General features: G+C 32.6%; 1 protein-coding gene across 1 annotated transcript in view; it reads right to left on the bottom strand.

Moving 5' to 3' along the window:
* The window catches only part of LOC143074228 (uncharacterized), a 36206-nt gene that overhangs the window by 4048 nt on the left and 19900 nt on the right, over positions 1-12258 (bottom strand). Inside the window, exons 17-25 of the mRNA XM_076249777.1 lie at positions 11071-11169; positions 9869-9901; positions 9224-9316; positions 6631-6651; positions 4549-4641; positions 3678-3689; positions 3059-3151; positions 2043-2069; positions 1270-1368 (exon numbers count right to left, since the gene is read on the bottom strand). Coding sequence (XP_076105892.1) covers positions 1270-1368; positions 2043-2069; positions 3059-3151; positions 3678-3689; positions 4549-4641; positions 6631-6651; positions 9224-9316; positions 9869-9901; positions 11071-11169 — 570 coding nt within the window. The remainder of the gene's footprint in view (positions 1-1269; positions 1369-2042; positions 2070-3058; positions 3152-3677; positions 3690-4548; positions 4642-6630; positions 6652-9223; positions 9317-9868; positions 9902-11070; positions 11170-12258) is intronic.

The following is a 12258-nucleotide window of genomic DNA, read 5'->3' as shown; positions in this document are numbered from 1 at the left end:
TTGGAGGCGGTATATTCTGGCCCACTACCATGATTGCAAACAAGCCAGTTTTCTGAGAGGACTTGTGCTTACTAGGTGACACCAGTACAATTCCTAATCAAAACAAAAGTCCTTCGAGTCTCGTCAAAAAAGTCATATCAACACATGCTAGCAAAACGTAATATATAATATACAAGAAGACGAGAACGTTTTTGTATACAGTCACAAAAAAAGATTTTTTAAACAAGTGGTTGTTTATATAATCCTTCCGCAAATGGTCAAGGTCACAAAACTCTCGTACCAATGTCGATTAAAAATAGTGGTATTTTATATAAAACAAACACTTCGGTAAATATAAGCATCAAGTATTCAAGAAGAGTTTATGTAAAACTATAGCAGATGAGATATGTTAACAATAATTTCTGATGCCAAACGGTGACTTGAAAATAAAAACATGGTCACTACTGGTCTTCTTCCGATCGAAGTGTGTCGTCCTTTCGGCTGTGCGAGATGAAATAAAAACGAAGCCATGTCTGGTCAGAATGTTGACTTTAAATCCCATGACTTTTGTTGAGACATTGTCACGCTCTCTACATGTTAAGAACCATTGCAACAACTCATTGAAAGGTCTTTATGTGGCCTGTTGCAAGGTTTAATGTCTCTCCTTGTCCAATATACCCAAATATTGTCGCGGCAGTCGACATTTTCTAGACCTCAAATCAAGTTGTCTTCTAATATCGGACCTAATTATCGTATTTGTTGTTCGTTTGTTCTCGTTGGGAATATCCCACGAGGTGTCAAGCAATCAACAGTCAATTAAATGTTATTTTCAGATATTTAAGGTCCTATCAACCAAAAAGGCAACTTTACTGCATGCGTGTTTTTGGTAAAATAGTTAAAGAGGAATTTCTTATATAAAATGTCAAATTCAATAATAGAACAAAATGGTAAGAAAGAGTTCTATTACTTCCGATTTTTTTCTCTCGAATAAAGCGGACGATTAGGACGTTTAAGACAATATGAATACATATATTTCTTCTATAAGTGAACGACTGTTTTTGCGAATTGATATGTTTCGGTCGGATTGAAGAATTAAGATCATTATCATTAAGAATAAATGGAACCCTTGTGCGCCTGCTGACATCCTTGGATATGGTAGCCGTGTTCGTGCTCATTTTTCAGATTTGAATTTTGGGGGGATACATTACATCACATGTTTTCATTTGAAAGTCCATAGTCTGGTTGAGAAATCGTATGCCCTATGAATGAACCCCATGAATCTGCACTTACTTGGTACGCAGTCACAAACCACATTTGAACCGTCTTCAGGTGTACAATCACGGATTCTCTGGCCAGCTGGGCATGCCCTTCTGCATTTTTTACATGGTGCTAAAAATCAAATTTGTTAAATGTTATTGATATGCAAATCTAAATGAGACTTTAGTTGAGACGAGAAATATGAGGAAACTTATTTTGTACATTTTGGTAGCAATGATGCATGAGTATGTGATACCTATAAGCGATATAACACTTGACAAATGAATAGATAATTGAATTCAAAATATTCTCTCGTCTTTTCTTCACTTCAGACATTTCGGAATGCAACTTATCCCCGTGGAATACGCTTCCACACGCTTCCATATATCTATAATCACCATTATGTTTGGAAGTTCATGTTTTTTTGTCTTTTGAAGACTGCTGTTTTGTTTCTATTATTGCGTGTTATTTTTTAGTTTAGGCGTATAATTGTTAAAGATTGCATTCTTACTTTATTTTTTTTATCAGGTAGGAATCTATAATGCTAATGAGGGTTATATTTAACATTCAGGATCGTCTACTATAACTTAGATACGGATGTGCTTTAGCAAACTATACGACTTATATTTCGGTTTGGGCTATCTCCGATATTGTTTGTTTTGCGTTTGTTGATCTCATTACATGTACGCCATTTTTCCTTGCGAGGTTGTGCTGCTACTCCCTTCTTTTAATGACATTGGGTCGGTACCGTTGAGTTTGTAATTAACATGAATTTGTGAAACCCACTACCATGACTTCATACCTACCTCGTTCAAAGAGACCGTCTCTTTTACCTGCAAAAAGAAACAAAACCATCTATATTTTAAAAAGAAATATTGATTCTATACATTGTAATTAAATATGGTGACATATCATAGTTTTGTGAACAGACATTAACATTCCTATGCATTTGAAAGAAGATAGGATATGTGAATACATAAATAAGTGTCTCATTAAGTTAATTAATTTACTCATTAACTAAACATATTTCACTGCATACATTGACAATTCAGATATTCTGGAGAACACAATTGCAAACATGTCAATTAAAACAGAGTGTTTTCACAGAAACGTATGTCATATTTCTGCCCTGTTCTACTATAAGGCTTGGCGTCAGTCGCTACCCTGATGTACCCTGTATTTTGTGTTTGTCCTCCTGTGGTTTTGTAGTTAACGTAATGTGTGGAGTTCTTGAAGAATATATAGCGTTTGACATGTTTTGTCTTTTTTACTTTGTTCAATTTCTGTATACTGATTCATATCCTTAACGCCAGTACTTGTTCCTTTCAAATGGAACTACGGAAAACCAAAAGTCTCATTGGTGGCCTTCGGCTGTTTTTGCTCTTTGGTCGGATTGCTTCTTTATACATATTCCTCATTTCCATTCTCTATTTTATCGGATATATGATTGTACTAACAATATATACTTGCAATTATTGCCATACAAACAGAATACTAGAAAACAGATATTTAAATTTGTAATATTTTCACGAAGTACCAAATATTTACGCATGTCCATATAATAAAATAGTATCCAGCAGTGTGTTAATTATGTTATTTAAAAAGACAAAACCCGACTCATGGAACTGTAGAGTTTTTGAAATCAAGAAGGAAATATGTATTAGCATCTGACATAAATAATCTTCTAAAAATGAAGTTGTAGGCCATCTTTTGACTTTCAATACCTTTCAGAAAAACGCTATAATGTTGAAACTTATTAGTCCGAAACGATTTATATTTTGAATATGTGCCTCAGTTTATAAAAATAGTTCTACAAATTTACCATCTTTTACGCATTCTGTGCAGCTAGGGCATCCACCTTCCATTTTTGGTGAAGATCCTGCTCCACATTCCAGAAAACAAGCAACACATCCTACTAAAATTACAAGATACAAAATGAATACTTCAGTCATCAGTCTGATGACAATGGTAAGAATGTACATACAGTATTCATAGTCAGAATCATTATATAAATGTAAAATATCAAAACAGTGTTTAAATACCTACATAAATTATTAATGATAGAATCTGAACATGCTGAACTAAATGTAGTTTATGAGTTAAAATATACATAAATAAATATGTCCTATGTTCTCATATTTAAGGAATCCATGATATATTTTGATACAAAATCCCGGTTCCAAGTCAGGAATAAGACAGTTGTTATCCTTTTGTTTGATGTGTTTGAGCTTTTGATTTTGCCATTTGATTAGGATCTTTCCGTTTTGAATTTTCCGCGGAGTTCAGTATTTTTGTCATTTCACTTTTTACCACCTGGTCGCTTCAAAGACCAATACTTCATTACAAAATCTATGGTATTCTTCGACAAACTTAGGGAAACGAACAGTGTCATTACGTTTTGTGCTAGTGTTAAGATACATAAATGACATATTTATGCTTACCATCTCTTTTAACTGCAAAAATGAAAATATACATCATAACAGATTATTACCATGAAATCATTTCCAAACTCATCGTACCCTTCACTACCGTTGACAAATTTTTAAATTAAGCATTTAAACAAGTATCTACCAGGTATCTTTCCAGTCAGACCCGCAAATGTATATACATGTAAAACAAATATAATGGTTTGTTTGACAAGATATATAACATTTGCCTGGCTTACTGATTCACTATATACACAAAGAAAACATTTATGTTTACGAGGAGAAGTTCTTGTCGTTGCAAAAAATTATAAAAATGCATTATCCTGTTCCCAAAATAAATTGTGTACAGACAGGTCAATTTCTACCTTCCCTTACCGTTAAACAAATTCAGATACCAGACACTATTTTCGAATTTATAGAATAAGATGATAAATTTAATTTTTAGATAAAATCTGTTTCGGGCCATATCACAGGCTATACAAATGCTATAGGAGTTTTAAATTGTTGTAGAATATGAGTTAATACGCCATAATATCGTTAATAGTCTTAGCATACAAAGCTGGCATATACTGTTAGCTAAGAAAAAGAACTGACAAACTTTTAAAAAAAATCAAGTTTTGTGAAATGCCATAGGGGAATGGTTCTAGTGTGAAAAGAATGCCTTTATCCTTTAGTACTATGCAACTTTCATTACGTAATAAGTGAAATAGCTAACCTACATTTTGAAATCAGAAAAACTCGACAATAAAAATCACGACCATCCGTGCATTACAAGTATGCGATTTATATAACCAACACTGTACTAATTGTTTTTCATAATATCTGTACCTCACTTCCTTCGAAAAATATGTGTTATAGTTTATAATCATGTATCACAAATACTAACCATCTGGCACGCATACTGAGCAGCTTGGACATCCATTTACTATTTGTGGAGACGACCCTTCTTCACAATGCAGAAGGCACAGAAGACATGGTACTACAATAATAAAATACAAAATTGATACTACTCATCTGTGTGGTGTCTGTTACACATTTGTACATATTGTATTATATATTGAATAAATTATGTATACTTCATATTAAAGCAAAGCTATAAGTTTATAAATAAATGCAACATTAGTATACCGCTGTTCGACAGTTATAAATCGATTGAGAGAAAACAAATTCGGGTTACAAACTAAAACTGAGGTAAACACATCAACTATACGAGGAAATCAACGAAACAACAGAAACGCTGAAGTGCAAAAAAAAAACAATCGACAATGCAACACATACAGAAATGAATTATAAGATAGCAATTGCCATTTTCCTGACTTGATACAGGACATTTTAATAAACAAATGGTTAGGTGGGTTGAACCTGGTGTTGTGGCTAACATTAAAGTGACAACATTCCATGACAGGAGTACACTAAAAATAAATGCAAGAATATTCAGGACAGAGAAATACACAAATAAACAATACAATAGTACATTTCGATATGCTAACCACAGAATAAAAACGAACACGTAAAACAACATAGGCCAGCACACAAAAACAGCACAACAGAACCACGAACTGTCCTTCACTCGACGGATTGCAGATAAGGAAGATGAATATGTGTGCACTTTTTGTAATTGCGAAATCTATATAACAAATTATCAACTGATCTCTTAAAAGATTAAAAGACCAACTTGAAGTGATGTAACCGCAAATTTATACGATATCTTCTACATAGCAAGTACACAGTGCTTACAAGGATCAGGCAACACCACGTTATACTTTCTTGTTTTGGTTATTATTTTATTAGGCACTCCAACCTTCAGTCACATCGGCGTAGGGTTTACACAACGGAAAATAACGAAGATATCCGATCTCCAAGAAAATCTGTCGACGATAAAATACGGGGTTTGAACTATCTTATCCGTGAGTTGAGGGAAGAGCATGATAAACATAAACCTGTAAACTTGTCTACAAACTATGGTGAACCCTTTTCAAAAAGACTTTTGTTAAGACCAGCTGTTCCATTATCCTAGTTTTGAAGGTGTCTATCATTACGACAATAAACAGCTGATACCGTAGTTATTGATCGAAATTGATATCCTTAGTTCGATATAAGCAGGATTCAAAACATTTATTAATTGAAAGGTAAGTTAAAGTGTAATACCAACAAACAACCCCCCCCCCCCTTCCGATTAGTCTTTCTTAAATTAGCACTTTTCCAAAAAATGTGCAGAATTAATCTTTGTCATAAATAAAGAAATACTTGATAGGAGTAAAGTTTTATCCTGTCCAATACCACAGACAAAATTTCACATAACATTTCATTGCATATAAGATAATAACCATCATTGGGAGTTAACCAATCAAATGTGCATCCCTTTTTTCTGTGTACAAGCTTGAGTAACCATGTAACCTCAAGTTCACACAAATGTTCTAAAGAAACACCAAATAAAAAAAGAATGGTGCTTTGAAACACCAAAGATATAGGTTTATGATTGAGACATTTTTTACTGCAATGAAATGTAGAATTAACTTCCTACAGCTGTCAAATTTAACGGAATATTTTTTTTCGACCCTCTGTTCGTATGCAACCGGATTTAACGTACTATGATTTGGTTGTATAACACCTATAAAAAAATAATAAACTTAACTATTAAACTTTTTATGATATCTAATAGGCAAATATGGAATAAGTACATTCCAGACTGGTTGGCTTATTATATTAACCAAGTATGAATATTCCTGGCGAATAAGCACGTCGCGGTTCAATACTACTAAATTAAGTATATTTGTAATCGCAATCAGTATGTGCGAGACTACATAATAGATGTAGATGTACATATAACAATATAACAGCCTCACAATCCAGATCACCATGATATCTATAAACAAATAACAAATATATGATATATTTTACAAGATAGAAAAGATTTTTTTTGCTTACTAATTCATGAAAAATGTTAAATACACACTAAAATACTTACCAGGAGGAGGAATTCTTTTCGCTGCAAAAATAAAAATTGTAACTGCATCAACATATTCCAACCTTTAAATTGTGTAAGGTACGTTTATTTCTACCTTTTCCAACCGTTAAGGGCATATCTGATATCAGTGACTACATGCAATAAATATAAAACATATATTTCCCTTAATTTACTGTCACTTGGTTGTAGTCTTCAAATGGTTGAACAATATACTGGAACTTAAATATCAAATTCCAAAACAATCTACTTTTCCTCCGGAATAATCTTCAATTGATTCTTAGTATATACTGACATTTTCACCAAACCCACTATTACTTTAAGTAATATGAAATTTCAAATTAAAAAAAAAAGTTGAATAGGATTTATAAACTTGAATGGCTAGGTTTTTCTCTGTTAAAAGAGTATAAAAAGAAATTCGTTACATTATCAAAATCTTCATCTTAATGTACTGATATAGAATAATTCACTTCCAAAATACAAATTCTCCGATATTTTTTCGTATGCAAGGACCTTTATTACGAGACCTCTCGTTATAACTTCGGACACCTCTCAGCGCAAGTGCGAAGGAAAAACCGTGATTAAAGAATGTAAGCAATCGTGCTCTTGAAGGTAAATAGTAAAAATAGATTCTTAAAGAACAATTTCAATACAACAAATCATTTAATAACTGTTATGGAAAAGCATATTTTTCAATTGAAACGCATGAAAAATATTACAACAAATGTCAACGCTCTTTCAATTCTTTTATCTGTCACGTTTTGTACGTGCTCTGTTTTTGTTGTTTATCAATATAACGATCCGGTAAACTTTTGCAACAAACTCGAAAGTTAATAAGCTTGCAATTATCAACCAGTGAATGAAATAGCATGTGTTGATTATACTTTATAGATGTTTGATCAATATAAAAAGTTAAGTATATATGCATGCATTGATTCAATAATTTCGATAACATTAAAATTTCCACGCATTTTTTATGACTTTTAGTTTGAGCCATCACCAGCTATTTGTAAAAATATTAATAAAAAGGAAATTATAAATATAAAACTGGCATATACTGTTATTTAAATCCAACACTGACCAAATTTTCAAAAATGGCTTTTGTGTGGAATGACAATAATTAACAATACATTACAATACGTAGGTCCTTTAATAAAGACCGTTCGACTTCGAGGTCGGTTAAATGTATATTATCACTGGAAAATGAGGGTTTAAATGATAGACAGTCTGCGTTGCAAAAGGCCGCCTAATGACCATTCAAATAGGTGTTACAAGGGTTTCTCTATTTTATAAAGCGTTACACTCTCTTTCTACCACATGTACCAGGAAAAAGGGATTTAACGTTCCCATTCTGGTTGAACACGGCTGTGAACTTATTCAACCCGCACAGCCGAACGAACGCCCCACTTTTGCCGGTAGGAAGAAGACCTACAGTGACCATAATTCTATCTCCGAGTCACCCTTTGACTATCATAATTAAATATATTATATATAGTCTCAAAAAATAGAAACAATCAACAGTTAAACTTATAAGCTTCATCACGCGCTGGCAGCAATCAAAGTAAAAATCGGAATTTGTAAAGAATGTTTTGCAGCGTATTGTACATTGCTATATTAAATTAAAACCAGAATGCTAGGCGTTTATATTTATAAATAATGTTTGTGCTTAAAAAACGCACAGATATATATTGTTTTTCAAGGTATACCAAATGTTCTTTACTTGTTAACTTTTTTAAAGACATACATAAAATATGCTCTTTTTGCTGCAAAAATAAATCATTTTTAACATTAACATACTTTTATGCTGTTCTCTGAATTATAGACAAGTCACTCATCATTTTTTTTTAGATTTAACAAATTCTTATATCATGTGCGAAAAAGGAATTTAAAAGGGACTGAACTCCATTGTAAATTGATAAAGGGGAAATTTATGAAAACCTGCAAAAGCAAACGCCATCAATGAACAGAACAAGCGATAAACAACTGCCATATACCTGTTCGAATGCATAGTATAAATTTCCTGTGAACTGCGGTTACTAGAACATGTAGAAAACAATCCAACAATTTAAAAAAACAAATTTTTTTTTACTAGCAATAACTCAAACGCCTATCCAAAATAGAATCAAACAGTATAAGCTATGCATAGTCGTCGCAAACAGTTCTAATCAATATTGCAAGTTGAATTGTTTTGTGGGTCAAAAGTTTGAATTTAACATGTTGAATATGTTGCAGGAAATCTTTTTTTCTATAACACAGTATACAGTATTATTGAGCATTTTGTCAATCAATATTCACTTTTCCATGTTTTCATCCAGAATAATTCGTTCTTGGAAAATATCAAAAAATTAAAAGCCAAATTTTACGATAAATGTAGGAATAGTATTTCTTTTGGTAAATGTCTATAACATGTATAAACATGATAAATACGCTTTAATATTTTGAAAAGCTCAAACAAAGTCCATGCAACTGTAATATGCAGTTATTTCAGAAACTTCTGACAATTATGTTTTTCCTTGTGTGTAAAGACCTGAAAAATTTACCTTAGTGTAAAGTTGGGTTGGAACTATTTTTATTATTATATTTCACAAAGACTTACCATTTTTGACGCATTTTGTACAACTTGGACATCCATTTACTATTTTTGGTGAGGATCCTTCCCCACAATCCAGATGGCAATTAGCACATACATCTACAAACATACAACACAAAATGGATACTTCAGTCATCTTCATAATGACTACTGGAATATTCTTTGTGGGGTTCGTGTTTTTGTATTTTTAGGACTTTTTGGTTTTGTGCTTTATTATTAAAACCATAATTTGAAACACTAAGTTTCCTTCTCGCCTTCTCTCGGATATTGTCCTCTAATATAAATCCCTGCCTACGTTGACAAAAAGGGGCCTCGGTGGCCAAGTTATCTAAGTAGTTCTACTACTGTAATCACAAGCCAGTAGTCAACACTGAGGTTGTGGGTTTGAACTCCGACCGTGTGTGTGCACTCGACTCCACTCTTAATTGACTAGGATTGTTAGTTTTCATATTGAAGGTCGGCGGTTTTCTCTGTACACTCTGTCTCTCTGCACCCATAACAACTGGCGGCCATGATGGCCCAAAAGTGGCGTATAAACACCAACATTTAATCTAACAATCAATCTGTTGACAAACAAGTTATACGTTGATATGTGCAGGATACACAAAACTAGTGTGAATCAAAACATATAACCTAGTTTCTGAACCTTACCTCGTTCAACCAAGTTGTTTCTTTTGCCTTCATCTGGAAAAGAAAAGAATTTAAAAAATCTGAATATTGAAAACAACTTTTGTCAAATATTACAAAATATGTGCTGAAACAAATTCAATCATTCGATAAAAAGGGTGTGTAATTAAGCGGGTGGTCAATTCCTGTACTCCTTGAACACAGTGTCATGGCTGCTGGCAGTCAATTAGAACTCTTCTGTTTTAGTTATAACTTGAAATCAAGTTTGTGAAACTATTTAGCAAATAATTGAACATTTACAATATAAACCCAGAATAAAAGCTTGTTTCTGAAATACACCATAATTACCAATTGTCCGAATAAGTTTATTCAAATGTTTTCAGAATAGTTGTGTTTACAGAGTGACATTGATACACAACTATAATAACAACTAAAATAAAGCCTCTTCACTCGCTTAAAAAAAGTTAGATCAATGCATAGGTATAATATGGTCAACAAAACATAATTGCAAATTATACTAGTATATAAAACATGAGCAAAATATGTTTTTGTTATACAGTCTCATAAAGAAGTTGCTTTCACAAGGGTTTGTTGTTATAATACTCTCGCAAATGGGAAAAGTCATATAACTCCCGTAAAATTGTCGAAAAAAAGTGGTACTGTATGAAAACAACACACGATAGTTAACATAAACATCACGTATTCAAAAAAGCTTTTTGTAAAATTATCGCAAATATTATTGTCACAATACTCAAAAAGACATTCAAGGTCCCTATACACAATATAATCAACTACCCAAAAAAAATTTTTGGTTAAGTTGATAAAGATGAATTTCTTTCATTAGGTGTCATTTTATAATAAATAAAATGTTTTAAATTATAATGCTATTGTTTAAATGTCGAATGAAATGGACGATACAGAACGGTAAAGAGAATATAACAACAACTGATCCTTCTCAGTATAACAGATTTATATCCAACTGTTTCTGAGAATTTATATCTTTAGAACGGGTGGACAGATAAATACCATGGCCATAGACGAGGCGTGGGTCATTTCGCGCCATCTGCCTTCCTTAAATGTGGTAGTCATATTTGTGCTCATTTTTACAAATTCGAATTTGTGGGGGACAAACATTGCATTACTTGTATGTTAATTTCTGTACTAAATTACTATTCTAGTTAATAAATCTGACTGCATGTGAATAAACCCCATGAATGGACGTTTACCTGGTACGCAATCACACACCACATTTGAACCGTCTGCAGGTGTACAATCCCTGATTCTCTGTCCAGCTGGACATCCTTTTCTGCATTTTCTACATGGTGCTAGAAGTAAGTGAGGTACAAATATTGATATTTAAATGTATATGTGTCCTTATTATTACGAGAAATAATCTGGTTTCAATCCCTTTCTTTATTTTGTGCATATTAGTGCTAATTATAAAGTATGGTAAAATTATTTATAAATGAAAGGATATGAGCCTCAATTATATGAAGACATAAAATGTGCTTTATTTCTCAAATTGATCGGCACTGACGTACACCCTAGACGCGCGTTTCGTCTACAAAAGACTCATCAGTGACGCTCGAACCCAAAAAATGTTGAAAAGGCAAAATAAAGTACGATGAAGAAGAGCATTAAGGACCAAAATTCCTAAATGTTTTGCCAAATACAGCTAAGGTAATATATGCCTGAGGTAGAAAAGCCTTAGCTTTTCAAACACTCTAAATTTTGTAAACAGTTAATTTATAAATATAACCATATCAATGATAATTCATGTCAGCACAAAAAGTGATGACTACTGGGTTGGTGATACCCTCGGGGAAATAAATCTCCACCAGGTGTAAAAGCATTGAACGAAGTACATTTTGATTAAAGCGCGGCAGTGCTTCATTTTAAAAATGTGCTCACGGTCAACGCGTTTACAACGCTAAGAAATAACCGAAAGAAGCATTCAATACTTATAGATACACTTTTCGCCATTATCATGAAAATTGATTACTGGCAAGGTTTTTTATTAATTTTTTTTTCTGTGCACTTTATTCTGGAAATGTGTGTTATCATCACAGTTATAATTCATTTCGTTAATTTTAGAATGATGCGAGATTGCTGTTAACCAATCAAAATTACGTATTATGATGAAACATACATCTAATGTAATTATTTACCACTAATGCAAAAGTATTCATAGTTTGGGTTACTAACATTGTTTAACAGCTTATTAAAGGAGTAGGTCCGGTAAGGACCGATTTTGGCCTCAAATTTCAGGTTCATCTGACGAAAGATTTTCACCACTTTTTAAACACTTAAGTGTCTATTTTATTTGAATTAATTAGTTTATGTGAAAGATTTTAGCAGATTTAGTCATTAAAATCGATCCGATTCAAGCTCAAATATGAAAAATCTACCTACTA

The sequence above is a fragment of the Mytilus galloprovincialis genome, chromosome 5 (assembly GCF_965363235.1).
Source record: "Mytilus galloprovincialis chromosome 5, xbMytGall1.hap1.1, whole genome shotgun sequence".
NCBI classification, from domain to species: Eukaryota; Metazoa; Mollusca; class Bivalvia; order Mytilida; family Mytilidae; genus Mytilus; species Mytilus galloprovincialis.
The sequence above is the reverse complement of the archived record's forward strand: the minus strand, read 5'-3'. Positions and strand labels throughout refer to the sequence as shown.